The sequence below is a fragment of the Dromiciops gliroides genome, chromosome 2, assembly GCF_019393635.1.
Source record: "Dromiciops gliroides isolate mDroGli1 chromosome 2, mDroGli1.pri, whole genome shotgun sequence".
NCBI classification, from domain to species: Eukaryota; Metazoa; Chordata; class Mammalia; order Microbiotheria; family Microbiotheriidae; genus Dromiciops; species Dromiciops gliroides.
In genome coordinates, this window is record NC_057862.1 from 490,902,119 (window position 1) to 490,919,992 (window position 17,874).

At 37.8% G+C, this 17,874-nt stretch overlaps 1 protein-coding gene and 1 pseudogene across 1 annotated transcript in view; both read right to left on the bottom strand.

The window, feature by feature from the left end:
• The window catches only part of TAF1B (TATA-box binding protein associated factor, RNA polymerase I subunit B), an 87,706-nt gene that overhangs the window by 57,921 nt on the left and 11,911 nt on the right, over window positions 1–17,874 (bottom strand). Inside the window, exons 4-6 of the mRNA XM_043988885.1 lie at window positions 17,691–17,788; window positions 16,181–16,276; window positions 8,753–8,906 (exon numbers count right to left, since the gene is read on the bottom strand). Coding sequence (XP_043844820.1) covers window positions 8,753–8,906; window positions 16,181–16,276; window positions 17,691–17,788 — 348 coding nt within the window. The remainder of the gene's footprint in view (window positions 1–8,752; window positions 8,907–16,180; window positions 16,277–17,690; window positions 17,789–17,874) is intronic.
• LOC122742413 lies at window positions 10,906–13,326 on the bottom strand (annotated as a pseudogene).

The following is a 17,874-nucleotide window of genomic DNA, read 5'->3' on the forward strand; positions in this document are numbered from 1 at the left end:
CATCTTTCTAATCAAACTGATCCCTTCCACTAACTTCTTTATTTTTCTTACTATAACCATCATCATTCCAGTCAATCCAAGCTCATTATCATCTTTGATTCTTCTCTCCCTCATCCACATAACCAATAAAGTCTCTTATCCCATTACTTCTACCTCTATAATCTCTTTCATATCTGGCTTCTCCTCTCCAACTTCATAGCAACTACCTTGGTCTGCTTCTCAGAATAAGCTCCCTCAACTTTCATACTCTTGAATGCAATTGTTCTTTACTTCCTTCTCACAGAGTCCCTATCTTCCTTTAAAATACAGCTCAAACACTATCTTCTACATGAAGCCTTTCCTGATTTCCCCAAGTACTAATGTCCTTTCTCCCAAAATGCTTTGTGTTTAACTTCTTTGTATATATTGATATTTAGATTTTATGTATGCTATACATATTCTCTCTCATACACACACATATGTGTATACATGTTTTTATTGTTCAGTCATGTCCAACTCTTTGTGACCCCATCTGGGATTTTCCTGGCTAAGATGCTGTGATGGTTTGCCATTTCCTTCTCCAGCTCATTTTATGGAAGAGGAAACTAAGGCAAATAGAGTTAAGTGATTTGCCCGGAGTCACACAGCTAGTAAGTATCTGAGGTGAAATTTGAACTCAGGTCTTCTAGACGCTAGGCCTAGAGTGCTAGGCCTACACATGTAGGGCTATAGCCTACACATATATACATACATATGTCTATGTCTATGTCTACATGTGTATATACTTGCATATATATATTTCTCTTTCTTAGAATACAATTTGCTTGCAAGTCAAAATTGTTTTATTCTTTTTATCTCCAGCACAAAGTAGTGCCTAGTACAAAGTAGCAGTAGTAAGCAGCTTGTTGATTGACTGATACTACCATTGTCCCTTTAAAAGAGAATGTAAGGGCTTCTATGGTTGCCTTAATGGGAAAAAGACTGCTCAGTTTCTTTAAACCCAATCTGGCAAAACTCTGAAGTTTGCACCCGATCAAATAATCATGCTGTATGCCTCTGATTTTGCCACACACATCTGCCTGATCTCCGTCTTCTGAAGGGAGAGGAAAGATAAGTGCTTTCCATCTTACAGTGAGTCAGTCTCCTGCCTAGTCTCCAAGGGGGGAGAAAGAGGACGAAGGGGGCTTTCCATCTTGCTCTACATACTTCCTGCCTAATCTCCAGGCTTCCATCAGAAGTGAGTGATGTGGGTGGGTGCCTTACCATCACACCCCCCACATTCTACCTGCTCACTGTCTCCTATGGGTACGGAGAGGGTGCCATTCTGTCACCTTTCCAGCCTCATCCTCTACCTTAGGGAAGGACAGTATCACTATTCCTTCTGCTCCAAGTTCCTGTTCCCTTCTGAACTGCCCATGGTTCTGAAAGGTCTTCACCCTTAGATCACAATACTTTGAAAATCTCTCTTAAGTTCTCCCCCTTACTACCATCATTCAGTATGTTCTCCTCTTCCGAGGTCCATAAAATCCACATACATCTAAGACCCCAAGTGAAATCCTGGTGGTTTTGTCTACAGACCTTCACAGGACATTCTTCTTTCTTCCTCAATGAGTACCTGGCTCATAATCTTTCTCTCCTTCTCAAATCCAGCCGTCATACTAGGGGAATTCCAGTATACATATTGGCACTCCTTCAAACACCCTAACCCCTCAGTTCCACAACCTACTCACTTCCCATGACCCCACTTTCACCCCATCTCAGCCACATACAAAAAGATGGTCATACTCTTGATCTTACCATCATCCACAAATTTACCACCTCCATGTTCATCAACTCTGAAATACCCTTATCATGATCTATTTGCTTTCCACCACTCCCTCTGCCTACCTATGCCAAATCCTGCTCTTTGTCCACACCATAACCTCCCATCTCCCCACTCCTCAGTTGTCTCCCATATAATCACCCATAAAATAGCCACACCTTTCTCCCTTCCCCAGTCTTGACCCCTTAGCAAACCAGTTCAACTCCACACTGCCCTCTTCTTTTGAATCTTTTCCTCCCTTGTCATATCATTGATTACACCCTGCCAATCTTCAACCTCAGATTGTTCCACCAGTATGACTTCACTCTTACACACTTGCTGTTGAATGAAGGTGGAGAAAAAATCACACAACCTTTGTGATTGGATCCACTATAAATTGATATTACTCTCACTATTGCTAGGAAATCCTTCTATTCCTCCCTAATTAAGCCATTGTTTCATGATCATGACAGCGGTTGTTCCAAACCTTGAAATTATCCTTCCTGCCCCTCTCAGCTGAGAATCATACCTCATATTTTCTGGTTTGGGTTTTTTTATTTGTTTTTACCGCATTATTTGGTAGTTAGTGGATGGGTTTATCTGGGGCTTGGGGGAGTCACAGCCTCTCCTCCACCATCTTCCATACCTCATATTTTACTGAAAAAAATCGAGGTTATTCACAGAGAGCTCCCTCTCATCCTCTCATCTCAAATCACTCTGACGCATTCTGTCACTATTTCCTCTTTTACCTCTGTCTCAAATGAAAAGGTACCTGTTCTCCTTCCCAAGGCAAATCTTTCTATCTACACAAATGATCCTAATTCCATCCCAAGTCTCAGGAGATTGTTCCCTCTATCATCCCCATTCTCTCACTTATCTCCAGTCTCTTCCCATCTATTGGCTGCTTTGCTACTGCCTACAAGCATGCCTTTATTTCCCCATATTTAAAAAAAGGAGGCATCAATGCAAGAGAATGTCTTAGGTTCATACTGGAACACCCCTAGACTCATGCTCAGGCAATGTGATGGGGATGGGTGCCATCTGGCAACCTTGCTGTCCACTACCCAGTTCTGGGTCACAGATCCAGGGTACTAAAGAAAGGGACCTGTCAGAGGGGTGGAAACCCCCAGATAGAGAGGCCCTAGGCAATGTACTGAGAAAGGAGGAAATTCTGAAGCAAGGAGCAGCAGTTTGGCTCAGATCCCAGGAACAGAGTGGGATCTCAAATCCAGCATCTAGCTAAACCTGGAGGGCAAAAACTAGGGCAAGAATCCCAGACCAAAGGGAAGCCTGCAGTTCTGTTGCTCTCTACCAGGAGAACTACCTAGTTAGATGAAAAGGACTGATTCCAGCAAGATTCTATTGTTACCTAACCAAAAACCCTGTCAGGAACTTGCAAAGCTCATACAAGGATGACATTTATCAGACTTTAACCTGGATCAAAGCACTCTGGGAGCAGTGAAAACTTGCAGGACTTCAGCCTCTCTCTAAGATCCTAGAATAACATAATTCGACAGCCCAAGAAAGGCAGCAATTGGACCAGTCCAGGCCTTCCCTCCAGAAGTGTGACAGAGCTCAACCCTAATACCAAATCCAAAAGTAAGGAAGAAGACAGAATAATTAGCAAACCAAAAAAAGAATTTCCACCATAGTGAACTATTATGGTGAAGAGGTACACAGACAAAAACCTGAGAGAATGACTCCAAAACATCTACAAGCAAAACCTCAAGCAAAACACAGATCAGGTAGAAATTCAGCTAGAATTCCTTGAACAAATGAAGCAAGAAGTTGTTTGGGGTTTGTTTTTGGTTTGATTTAAAGTAGTTAAATGTTTTTTAAAATGAAGGAAGAACACTTGAGTAGAAAAAATGGAAAAAAAGGGAGCTACAGAAAAAAGAATTGTAAAATGAATTAAGAGCTTGGTACAAGAGGTTCAAAACTTTGCCCAAGAAACAAACATTGAAAATCAAAAGAGAGCAAATAAAAGGCAATGACTCAACAAAGCAACAATATTTTTTTAAAACTCAAAAAGATTGAAAAAATAGAAGAAAATGTAAGGTAGTTAAAACAAATGCAAAAAACAAAAAATAAAAAAACCCAGTAAAACAAATGACCTAGAAAAGAGATTTAAAAGTAAAAAAAATGTAATAGTCATTGGACTATCTGACTGCTATGACCAAATAAAGAAGCCTAGCCTATTTCAAGAAATTTTTTTTTGGTGAGGCGATCGGGGTTAAGTGACTTGCCCAAGGTCACACAGCTAGTAAGTGTCAAGTGTCTGAGGCCAGATTTGAACTCAAGTCCTCCTGAATCCAGGGCCAGTGCTCTATCCACTGTGCCACCTAGCTGACCCCTATTTCAAGAAATCTTAAAACTATCTTAGAACCAGAGAGCAAGGTGGAAATAGAATCAACCAATCTCCTCTTGAAAGAAACCTCAAAATGAAAACTCCCAAGAATGTCACAGACAAAAGCTAGAATTTCCAAGTTGAAGAAAAAATACTGCAGGCAGCCAGAAAGAAAGAATTCCAAGTACTGAGAAGCCAGTCAGGATCACATATGATATAGCAATCCCTACCGTAAGAATGGAGAACTTGGAATATGATATTCCAGAAGGAAGAGAAAAGTATTGGCTTGAAACCAAGAATAACTTACCCAGCTAGACTGAGTATAATGCTATAGGGTGGGGAATGGACCTTTAATTAAATAGAGGATGTCTATGCATTCGTGACAAAAAGACCAGAGATGCCTACAAATGCTCAAGTTCAAACATAAGAGTTGAGAAACATAAAACAGTAAACACAAATGATGTTAGTTGACTAAACAAGTATAAACTATTTATATTCTAATATAGGGAGATGATTCATATGTTCCCTCTAGCCCTATCATCTTCAGGGGTCATAGGAGTCATAAAGGCTTGCAAGTGGTTCTGTTATGTCCTGGAGATCTTAATAGCAGAACAGAAAGAGAAGGGAAGAGGAATACATGTAGAGAGGGGTAGGGAAGAGGTGACAGAGAGGAGAGGGAAAGGAAGGACAAAGAAAATTATCGGGGGGGGGGGGGCAGCTAGGTGGTACAGTGGATAAAGCACTGGCCCTGGATTCAGGAGGACCTGAGTTCAAATCCAGCCTCAGACACTTGACACTTACAAGCTGTGTAACCCTGGCCAAGTCACTTAACCCTCACTGCCCTGCCCAAAAGAAAAAAAAAGAAAAAGAAAGAAAATTATCTCACATAACTAGAGTACACCAACTAGTCATCAAAACAAGAAGGAAGGGGTGGGGGGAGTAGTTGAAACTTAAATCTCACTCTCACCTGAAGTAGTTAAAGGAAGAAAGAATACATACACAAATGAGTAGAAAAATGTATTTCAGTCAACAAGGAAATAGGAGGAAATGGGGATAAGCAGGGAAAGGTAATTAGAGAGAAGGTAAATTAAGGGAGGGATTAGTTCTAAGCAAAACAAACTCTAAGAATGTATGAAAATATCTGTAACTCTTTTGAGGTAGCAAAGAATGGGAATCTGAGAGTACCCATAAATTGGGGGATGTATGAATAAGATATGGTATACAGATGTTAATAGAATACTATGGTGTTTTAAGAAATGATCAAAGAGATGATTTAAGAGAAATCTGGAAAGACCTGTATGATCTGATGCTGAGTAAAGTGAACAGACAAGAACAATTTATAGAGGGACAGCAATATGATAAAGGCAAATAACTCTGAAAGAATTAGGAACTCTGGATCTCTGTAATGATCAGTCATGATTCCAGAGGACTAATAATGCAATATGCTACTTATGTCCTAATAGATGGGTACAGAATAAAACTTTTCTTTTTGTACACAATCAATGTGAAAATTTGTTTGACTGACTGAATGCCTGTAATGTGGTTTGTTTGTTTAGCTCTCAGATGCTGGTAGAGGGGTTGGGATGGAAGGGTAGGGCAGTAGATTTTTGCTGATTAAATCTATTTATAAAATGTTTTAAAACCCTCATGTTAGCCTCCCATCCCCACTAATTATCATCCCATCTTTCTTTTGCCTTTTGTAGCTAAACTCTTTGAGGTCATCTACAATATGTGCCTCAACTTCCTCTCTTCTCACTCTCTTCTTAACTTCCTATAATTAGGTTTCCAACCTCATCATTCAACAAAAACTGCTCTCTCCAAAATTACCAGTGACCTAATTGCCAAATCTAGTGGGCTTTTCTCAATCCTTATTCTTCTTAACCCTTCTGCAACCTTTGACACTGTTGATCACCCTCTTCTCAATATTTTCTTCTCTCTAGGTTTTTGATGACATTACTCTTCTGGTTCTCTTCCTACCTATCTGATCCCTCCTTCTCAGTCTTCTTTCCTAGATCTTGATCCAGGTCATATCCACTAACCATGGGAGTCTCAAAGGATTCTATCCTAGGCCTTTTTCTCTTCTCCCTCTTTACTATTTCACTTGCTGTTCTTATCAACTGCCTAGGATTCAATTATCATCCTTATGTAGATAATTCTCAAATCTACCAAGCCAGGCCTAATCTCTCTATACATTTCCAACTGCTTTTAAGAAATCTTAAACCATGCACATCTTAAACCTCAACATGTCCAAAACTGAACTCATCATCTTTCTTCCTAAACTCGTCTCTCCCAAACTTACTGATTACTGCCGAGGGCACTACCTTTCTTCTAGGCCCCCAGGATTGTGACCCAGGTGACATCCTTGACTCCTCACTCTCTCTCACCTCTCCAAATCCAATCTTTTGCCAAGGCCTATTGATTTCACCTTTGCAACATCACTCAAATGTCTCCTTTGATACTGCCACCACAATGGTGGAGACTGGAATACTGAAATAGCCTACTGGTTGGTCTCTCTGCCACAAGTTTATCCCTATTCCAATCTATCTTCCATTCTACAGCCAAAATGATTTTTCTAAAACACAGAACTTTCAGGTGAAAGAAAAAATAATTCAAGAAGCCAGAAGGAATGAATTTAAGGGCTAAGATGCCACAATAAAGATCACACGAGATTTAGTAGCACCATTATAAAGGAACAGAAAGCTTGAAATATGTATTTCAGGAAGTAAAAGATAGTCTTATAACCAAGAATAACAACCCAGCAACATTGAATATAATCCTACAGGGGGAAAAATGAATTTTACATGAAATAGAAGACTTCTAAACCTTCCCAATATGAATGGAATCAAGAGAAACATAAAAAAGTAAACATAGGCAAGCAATCAAAGGATTAAACAAGGATAAACTATATTCTAAAATGGAGAAATAATACATGTGTCCCCTGAGATCATCAGGGGCCACAGAGTTTAATAAAACATGGGTAGACCAGTAGATTCTATTTCTACTTTGCCCTCTGATTCTAAGAGATCTAGTAATTTTCTTTTATGGTTCTTGAAATATATCCTTTTTTTTTTAAAGGCTTTCTGGCTTTTCAGTTATTCTAAAATTACCTCTCCTCATTCCATTTAACAAGTCAATTATTTTTATTAAGAGATATATTACATTTTCTTCTATTTTTTCAATCTTTTAACTTTGTTTCTAATATTTCTTGTTGCTTCTTGGAGTCATTAACTTATAGCTAGCTATTCCATTCTAGTTTTCATTGTTGTTCAGATAAGGTTTACACTTTATATAACAAGGTATTAATTCTATTTTTGATTCTTTCTTCCATATCTTTCATTTCTTTTTCAATTTTTTCCTCTAACATTCAATTCGATTCAGTTATTAAAAAAAACATTTTTAACTCTTTTTTTTTTTTAACTCTTGCTTCATCTTTTGCAGGAATTTTATGTGAACTTGAGCATGAGCTGTGTTTTTCTTTGAGGCTTTGCTTGTAGATGTTAATAGAATAATAAAAAGAGAAGGGAAGAGGGATGCATGCAGAAAGGGGTGGGGAAGAGGTAACAGAGAAAGCAGGGAAAGGAAGGACAGAGAAAATGATCTCACATAACTTAGAGTGCACCAACTAGTCATACAAACAAGGAGGAAGGAGTGGGAAGAATAGCTGAGACTTAGAATGCTCTTCCCTCTGGGAATAAATAATAAAGAGGCCTGAAATGCTCCATTTCTTTCAAAATACCACTAGCTTTCTTCAAGGATCCACTCATTTTCCAGCTCCTATTCAAAGCCTTTACTTATCTCCCTATTCTTAGTGTTGTCTTTCCTAAAATTCAATTGCATTTACTGCTATATTCCTAGCAAGCCTGAGCACAAGAACAGCATCATATCCCAGTGCCTATCACATGGCAGGTGCTTAAGAAATATTTGTTGAATTGAAGGGAATTACTTAGCAAAGTAATTTAGTCTAAAAAGGTGGGCACAGATCTACTCCTTGGCTTCAGTTGATCTCCTATAGGGGAAGGAGAGGGAATAAGCTTTAAATAAGTGCCTATTATGTGCCAGGCACTGTGCTAAGCACTTTACAAATATTATCTTATTTGATTTTTCACAATCACCCCGGAAGTTAGGTGGTATTATTAACTCCATTTTACAGTTGAGGTTACACACTTGGCCAAAGTGACACAGTAAGTGACTAAGAGTGGATCTGAACTCAAGTCTTCCTGAAGCCAGACCCAATTACTATGGTTCTTAGGCCATGAAAACTGCCTTGCCTCTTTAGCTTAGCTCCTAAGACCCTGTACCTGTTTTAATATGCTACAATCACAATGAGAATTAAGACTACGGTTAGAATTAAAGTTTGGTTCTTCCTCATTTCCAAGTCATATAGCATAATCTCTGCCAATATATGCCATTTTAAAACAAATAAATAATGGAATAGTCACAAAATATTGTGGTATAGAAGGGTGAACAGTAGACTGAGAATTAGGAATCTAAATTTTGCCATGTGACCTTGGGTAAGAAACCTACTTAGACCTCAGATCCATGATACAAAAATTGAGGGGCTAGACAAGATGGCCCCTTCCAGTTCTAAAATCCTATGATTCCATATAGTTTGGATTTTCACTTACCAGACTGTGTAGTTTTGATGTTGGGAAGAATCAGTCTACCACTGACATCAGACTGAGATTCTGCTTCACTTTCAGAGACAGGGCAGCTATAGATATTACTAAATAGTTCAGGCTCACTATCTAAGCCTGAAAGACTCAGATTGCTGTCAGACACCTATTTTCAAAAATTAAAACAAAAAAAATTACTTCTTGGAAAATAGTGAAGAATACAACTTCTACAACCTTCAAATGATTCATGTCTTTTGCATGAAAGCACACAGCAATCATTTGGCAACACAAACACCATATGCTCTTTTCAGACTAAAGATAACAAACATCATTAATTCCTTGAGGACAGAAGACATGATTACTCATTAATATTCATTTAGATGGCAAATATTGAGTGCCTACTACACATAGATCACTATGAACAAGCAATTTAAGTCTCTAGAGTACTAATTCCATTTAGCAATCTTGGGGGTGCACAAATGATTTTCAACTCAATGTATCAATAATTAAGTATCTATATGCCAGGCACTGTACTGCACTGTACTCTGGGGATACAAAGAAAAATTAAAAGGACAGTCCTGGCTTTTAAAGAACTTAAATCCTAATGAGGAAGACAGTATGTATATACACACACACACACACACACACATATAAAATACAAGCTATATATATATATATATATATATATATATATATATATACATTAAAAATAGATCGAAGGTAACCTCAGAAGAAAACCCCTCGCTGAACACCAGAAAAGACCTCTCACAGAAGGTGACATTAGCCAGGGTGGGAAGAGAGGAACAAGGTTTTATTTAGCATCTATTATGTGCCAAGGCCCTGAGCTATGTGCTTTACAAATATTATTTCATTTGATCTTTACAAGAACCCTGGGAGATTGGTGCTACCATGATGCCCATTTTACAGTTAAGAAAAATGAGGCAGACAGAGGTTAGATAAGTAACTTAGCCAAGGTCACCCAACTCAGAAGTATCTGAGGTCACATCTGAACTCAAATCTTCCTGATTCCGGGCCTAGTGCTCTATCTACACTTTGACACACGTTAGCTGCTTGAATTCTAAGAGGCAGAGTTAAGCTTAGAAGGAGAGAATTACAGACATGGGAGACAGGTAATGCAAAGGCAGAGATGGAGCGTTCTGTATGGGGAACAAGAGGAGTAATATGTAAGAAGACTGGAAAAGTTGGAAAGGGCCAGGCTGTGAAGAGCTTTAAAAACCAAACAGTATGGGGCAGCTAGATGGAGCAGTGGATAGAGCACTGGCCCTGGATTCAGGAGGACCTGAGTTCAAATCCAGCCTCAGACACTTAACAATTGCTAGCTGTGTTACCCTGGGCAAGTCACTTATCCCCAACTGCCTCATACACACACACACAAAAAAAAGAAAAGAAAAACAAACAGTAATTTATATCTGATTCCAGAGGTAACTGGGAGCCACTGGAATAATTTATTGAGTAGGTATGGAACATAGTCAGAGCTAAGATTTAGGAAAATCATTTTGGTAACTGTGTAGAGGATGAATTAGAAGAGAGGCAACTTGATTTACAAGGCAGAGGATTTCTTTTGCCCAGTCTAATAGGTATCTCTAGGACACACAAAGAAGCCTTTGACTTCTTTGTTACTAGTTTCTCCTTGGCACCCAACATCCTTCCCCCTAAAAAATGGCCTCGTATTTATTTTTAAACTGTTCTGTGTATTGTTTTACGACAGGATGATCAACACAGATGATGACTGCCAAAAATATTCAGCTGCTCAAAATAATATACATATATAGTCAAATAAAATGGTAGATATATTATTTTTATTTGTTTAAATAAGTAACATAAATTTATGATCTTACACAAAAGTATTTAAACTAGATGGTTTATACTGATCTCCATCCTTGGACCCACTGCAACTGTTACTTTCCCAACACCAATAAAATCAGTATCCTGAATTATCAATTCCATCATATTAGTAATGGATCACAACACATAAGTCTCCTTTTTTTTTTTTTTCCAAAAAGCTTTATCTGAATTCTCTATAAACATGATCTGGTCTGGTTAAAAAGACAACAGTCATTTCTTGAAGGCTAAGATTTAAAATGTTAAGTATGGTTAAGTATTCTACATCATTTTTACTGCTTCCTCTTTCAGACAGGATACACTTAAGGTTCTATTTTCTTCGATACATCATACAGGACGAGTACAAAAGATCAAACATTCCTCTTAAGAAAACAGGAGTAGGTACTCCTGAAAAATGCTCTTCTACCTTCATCTTTAGCAATCTTCCTCCAGCAATCAGTTGTCCTGGTGTAAGTGACATCAGCCCCTTTATTCCCAGACTACATCATACATCATCATTCACAGCTTTAGGATATCAGAGGGATAAGAGGAGACCAACCACATCTGCAATAGCAGAAACTAACTGTATAATCATCCAACTTATAATATGAATGTTCTGAGAATCTAGGAGCCTACCTTTGACTATAGTATAGTTTCCAAAGTAGGCTGCTTTACAGATGATAATGCCCTGGAGAGATAATGAAACCTTGATAGAAAACATGAATTCCATCAGACTTGGTTATTTTCACAAGACAGTCTCCAGCACCATTGAATTCCCTCTCAGTGCCAGGTCTCCAAGCATCTGTTGTAAAATGGGTTCTTGAACAATACAAAGGGCAGACAAAATAGAGAGAAGGTGCTCCAACTATGCCATCAGAGGCAAGATTCCTTCTCAAATACCTCCAGAAATGTGTGTGCTCCACTCCTATCTACAATACCTGATTATACGTCTTCTTTATTTTTTTGATGAGGCAATTGGGGTTAAGTGACTTGCCCAAGGTCACACAGCTAGTAAATGTTAAGTGTCTGAGGCCAGATTTGAACTCAGGTCCTCCCGACTCCAGGGCCAGTGCTCTATCCACTGCACCACCTAGCTGCCCTATACTTATTCTTAAAGGCAAAGTTAAGAGCCTAGATGGGAAGATATCTGATATTTTCTAATTTACCCTTCCCAAAGGAAAGCCCTCCTTGTTCTTTTAGAATTCCTATTATACAATCCACTATCCCTTTAGATTGTTTATTAGCAGCAACTGATTTACTTGCTTCCTGAACTTGCAGAAGTAGTTTGCCTCTCTTGATGGGCAGGGCCCACTGAAATCTTGGAAACAGAAACAACAATGCCATCCTCCAGAAGTCCTTGGTGAAGGAGATAGACTATTCCATCAGGGTTACAGCATGGTTTACAGAGTGGTTTATAGCATTATAGGTAGAAAGCCAGAGAAAGAAGTCCAAAAGCTGAGGAACACACTGCTGGATGCTACGATTGTACAGCCCCTTGTTACAACTCAGGCCAAAAAGCTAAATACCCCAGTGAATAAAGAGGCAGGCCTGGATTCAGGAAGACCTGAGTTCAAATTCAGTCCCAGGTGCTTCCTAGCTATATGACTCTGGGTAAGTCATAACCTTTTATCTCAATTTCTTCTGCTGTAAAATGGTTATAATAATATACCTACCTCCCAGGGTTGTTGTGATGATCAGATGACTGTAAGGATCTTAATTGTAAGAATCTTAGCATAGTGCCTAGCACACAGTAAGCAGTTATACAAATGTAGCTATTATTATCATTATATTTCTTTTCTTTTCTCTGACAGAATATAAGCTCCTTAAAGACAATGACTGTTTTGGTTGCTTAGTTTGTTCTCTTTTATCCCATTAGTGTACAGTCTTATACAACATCAATTGTTCTTGGTGTTTACCATCTTTACTATCTTTGCCAATTTGCTGAGTATGAGGTGAAACCAAATTTTCATTAGCTTATTAGGATTCAGAGTATTCTTTCAAGTGACTATTAATAGTATGCAATTTTTTTGAAAACCGCCTGCTCTATCCTTTGAACCCTTGTCTATTGAGAAATGGCTTTTGGTCTTATATATTTCTATTAGTTGTCTGTATGTCTTGGATGTCAAACTCCTATCAGAGATACTTCATTCAAAGATTGGTTCTCAATCAACCAGTTCCCTTCTTATCTTGGATGTATTGATTTTGTTTGGGCAAAAGCTTCTCAATTACAAGTAATCAAAATAATGTATTTTATCTTTTATAATTACATCTATCCCTTGCCTGGTTAAGAATTCATTCCCTTCCCTTACCTATGGAAGGTCTATTATTTACTTTTCTTCCAAATTTTTGTGGAAGTATGGTTTTTATGATTAAGGTCACATGCTGATTTTTAATTTATTGTGGAATATAGTGTAAGATGTTGATCTAAGTCTAATTCCTGCAAGACTGCTTTCCAGTTTTCCCAGCTTTTTTTTTTTTAATCAAGTAGGAAATTTATTTTTAGGGAATTATCAAACACTGGCTACTTAGTTCAACTTTGTTAGTTTCAATTTATGATTTATTCAACTTTCTTAGCTTTTAGGAATCTAGAAAGCTGGTTAAGTGGCATATTATTTTTTTAGCTTTTGTTTGATTTGCTTTATTTAAAAAAATAACAAATTGATCCTGTGAGATCACCTACAACAAGAGTTCCTTACCATGATGGTGGTTGCTGTTGTTTGCCCTTCGTTCCCAAAAAGGACCATGACATCAGGGTGATGTTATGACTTGCACTGTATTGGATTTAAGTGAGGGAGGGCTGTACAAGGTCACCAGCCTCACTCTCCTCCACAGCCATCTGGGTCAAGTGGTGAGATATATATATCAGGACAATTGGAGATGGCCCCAGATGTTTAAGGCAACTGGAGTTATATTACTTGCCCAGGAACTGGGGTTAAGTGACTTGCCCAGGGTTACAATTAGTAAGTGTCTGAGGTGAGATTTGAACTCAGTTCCTTCCAACTTCAGGGCCAGTGCTCTATCCACTGTACCACCTAGCTGCCCCAGGGGGAAAGAAGCTTGCTAAAGTCCAAGTAACAATTTGATTACATAAAATTAAGTTTGCACAAACAAATTCAATGCAGCTATGATTAAAAAGGAAACAGTTAATTGGAGGGAAAAATCTTTGCAGCAAGGCTCTCTGATAAATGTCTCATTTCCAAGATATATAAAGAACTGATTCAAGGCTGTGAGAAAATAATGGATTCTGGAATGCCCAAAGGCCCCAGCTCAAGGGGATAGACTGGAATAAGATTGATTGGACTGAATGACTTTGCTGATTAACTCACTTAAAGTTAATTCAATTAAACCACACCTGCCTGCTTGGCCCTTGAGGGTATGTTCTCAGAAGGTGTGAACTCTGACCTCAACAGGGACCACCCTCAAGTCCAGTGAACCAAAGGATTTGGGTGATGCTAATTAGCTTGAAGCAGTGTGTAAGGACTGCCTCTCCTCCGGACCCTGAGAGAGCTTACACTCGCAGTTTTTCTCTTAAACAAACTCATGGTGGAAGACTTGGAGGAAGAAGCAGGCCAGGCTGCAGCTCTAGGCTAGACGGGTCTTTTCTTAACTTTCTGACCTAGGTGTTCTCTTTTTACTAATACTTGGTATGCTTTAATAAATGCTTAATGCCCCAAAACTGGTGCTAAAGCTTCTAATTTTTAAGTAACAAACATATTAGAAATGCCAGCTAATTTTCCCCAAACTTGGGACAGAAATAAGGGGACCATATTTAATTTTACACATTACAAGGCATAAAAATTAAGATCCATTCCCCCAAGTGATAAATGGTCAAAAGATATGATAAGGCAATTCTTTTTTTGTTGTTTTTTTGTTTTGGTGAGGCAACTGGGGTTAAGTGACTTGCCCAGGGTCACACAGCTAGTAAGTTTAAGTGTCTGAGGCCAGATTTGAACTCGGGTACTCCTGACTCCAGGGCCAGTGCTCTATCTACTTCGCCACCTAGCTGCCCCTCAATAAGGCAATTCTTAAGGAAAGAAGCCCAGGCAATCTATAGACATATGAAAAAGTGCTCAAATCACTATTACAGAAATGCAAATTAAAATAACTCTGAAATTCCACCTTACACTTATCAGATTAGCAAAGCTGACACCACTCCCCCTCCCCCCCCAAAAAATGACAAATGTTGGAGGGGTTTCAAGAAAAGAGACATTTTATGGACTCTTGGTGGAGCTCAGAACTGGTATAAGCATTCTGGAAAGCAACTTGGAACTATGATCAAAAAGTAACTGAACTACAAGCCCTCTGATTAAGTGAAAACATTATTAGGCCTATACACCAGAGAATCAAAGATACAGGAAAAGGTGCTATATGAGCAAAAATATTTCATAGCAGCTCTTTTTTGTAGTTTCAAAGAGCTAGAAACTAAAAGGGTGTCCAATAATTGGGGATAGTTGAACAAATTATGGTATATTAATGTAATAGAATATTATTATGCTGTAAGATATGAAGAGACAGTTTCAGGATGAATGGATGAATAGATAGATAAGAAGGAGAATTTATTAAATTTTTACTCTGGGCCAATCACTGTGCTAAGTGCTAGAAACAAATATAAGCAAAAAGACAGTCCTAACCATCAAAGAGCTTATATTCAAATGGGGAGAAGACAACATCAAAAATGGAGCTGAAGAGGTGAGATGAAAAAATAGGGGATTTATAGGTTGAGTGAAGTCTGAAGTGAGTATAGCTAGTGAGGGTATTTCATCATATGAAAATTCTGAGGAGAAATTCACTAATTGGAGGAAGCAGTCATAGGGGTAAGAACTGTTGACAAAATGAGGTCACTGGGAGACTGAGGTCAAGAGAGTCATGTGATAAGCTGGGAATGAAATGAAATGAAGTGAACATCAAATGAATTTACAACCAGGTTTCAATTAGTATGAAAAATGAATTCCCTAGAGTGGCTAGGTGGCGCAATGGATAAAGCACCAGCCCTGGATTCAGGAGTTCCTGAGTTCAAATCCGGCCTCAGACACTTGACACTTACTGGCTGTGTGACCCTGGGCAAGTCACTTAACCTCCATTGCCCCGCAAAAAAAAAAAAAAAAGAATTCCCTAAGGTAGTCATATTATTAAAATTTGCACTGCACATTTCCATTGGGATAGAACCAATGACCATATTTAGATAATTATAACTTCAAAAAGTATGAATTCGCATACATGGGACCTCAAGAAATTCATCATTCACCCTTATCGGGACTTAACAGCTCTGATCAATGTAATGACCAAGTATGATTACAGAGAGCTGATAACGAACAATGCTACTTATTTTATAACGGGCAGAAGATGTACTAATGCAGAGAATAAGATACACATTTTTGGACATAGCCAAATAGCAATTTGTTTTATCTGACTACAATTATGTGTTAGAAAGGTTTTACATTTCTTTGTAATCCCATGAATGGAAGTAAAAAAGTACAAGATAAATTCAACATAATTCTTTCAAAGTTGTCCTGCTTCTGTTTCCTTCAACTTTTAAACTTTTTACTTAGTTAACTAATTCGTTAATTCTCATGTTTGTTTATTGAACTTAAGACTTACTACAGATTTATTATCATTGGAACAAATTGGCTTCCTGCAATATGCCTGCTTGCTCTTCTGAAGGTAACGCTTCCAAAAATTATGCAATACTTCATCCTAAGAAGGAAAAAAAAAGTTCAATTTATGACAGATATGCTTTTAAGTCCAAAATACAACAATATCGTATTCATCTATGATATTATGCTTTGTTTTTCCAAAAAAGTTATTAACAGTCTTAGGCACTTATTAATTACTCAATAAATGCTTGATAAAAGATCATAGATTTACAGCTGGAAGTTAACTATAAAGGTCATTAAGTTCAACTTTCTCCTTTCAGAGATGAGGAAATCTAGGCTCAGAAAGCTAAGTAATTCACTCAGGTTCACACAGCTAGTGTCAGAAGCAGGATCTGAACCCAGGTCTAACTGGACTCCAAGTTTAGCACTCTATCTACACTATAGGTTATTATTAATTGATTTTACCAAAAGGTGTGTCCCCATGTCAATTATAAATAAAGAAATTACTTCCATAGTCATTCTAGAACTAATAAAATGTATTAACCAGGCTGGAATGATATGTTGCATCACTGCAAGTCAAAATAAAAATATACAACAATTAAGTAAAATATTCTTTTACTCCAGAGTTATTGCAGTAGGGAAAAACTATCTTTATAATGCCTAAACTTTTTTCTTCTGTTGTGATCTAGTGATTGTTAATTATTATATGTAGGGAGGTCTCTAGTAGTTCAAAGATTTAAATAAATGTCCTTTAAATTTTACTTCCATAAAATGCATTAAAAGAATATACTAGCATATATTTACTCAACAAAAGTTTAAGACATCCTTTGCTGAGATTTCTTGTTGTTTATCCTTATTAAAGACTAGTTTGTTTTTAGCAGACTCATCTACAAACTTTTCCTTGACCATTTAAGCCCATATAGATCTCTCTTAGTTCCTTCTGCAGGTATTCTTTTTTTTTTTTTGTGAGGCAATTGGGGTTAAGTGACTTGCCCAGGGTCACACAGCTAGTAAGTGTTAAGTGTCTGAGGCCGGATTTGAACTCAGGTACTCCTGAATCCAGGGCCAGTGCTCTATCCACTGCGCCATCTAGCTGCCCCTGCAGGTATTCTTTAAATACCTGACTTTTATTTTTCCTGACTATACTATCCTACTATCATTTCATGTGTACTTATTCTCTTACTAATACTGTAGACTCCTTTTTTGGCCCATAGTAGTTAGTAATACAAGGAATATCGGTTTACTCTTAATGACAAATACTTGTTGATTAAAAGACAACTACAAAGAAATTAATGTAACTACTCCAAATACTAAAAATTAGAGAATATGAAATTTAAGTAAAGGTGAAACATGCCATGTATCATTCCAGGGAAAAAGTATAATATTCAAGTGACAATAAGAAAAATAGCTCTATGGTAGTAGAATCTAAAGTAGAATCTTTAGTTCCACTCTGAGTATTATTGGCCTAGAAACAATAAAATGTTAAGTTATCACATGCATTCTACTGCACTTACCTTTAATTTGGGGCATACTCCTAGGGCTAGCAGAGCTTCAGCTTGTTGATAAAGTATATACTGAAAACCTTCACAGACATACCACTCCCAGCCTTTCTCTACAAGGCAAAGAACATATTTCGAATTATTTGTATTCTTAACTTAATGGTTAACATTTGACAAAGAAGCAGTTCTACCAATATTA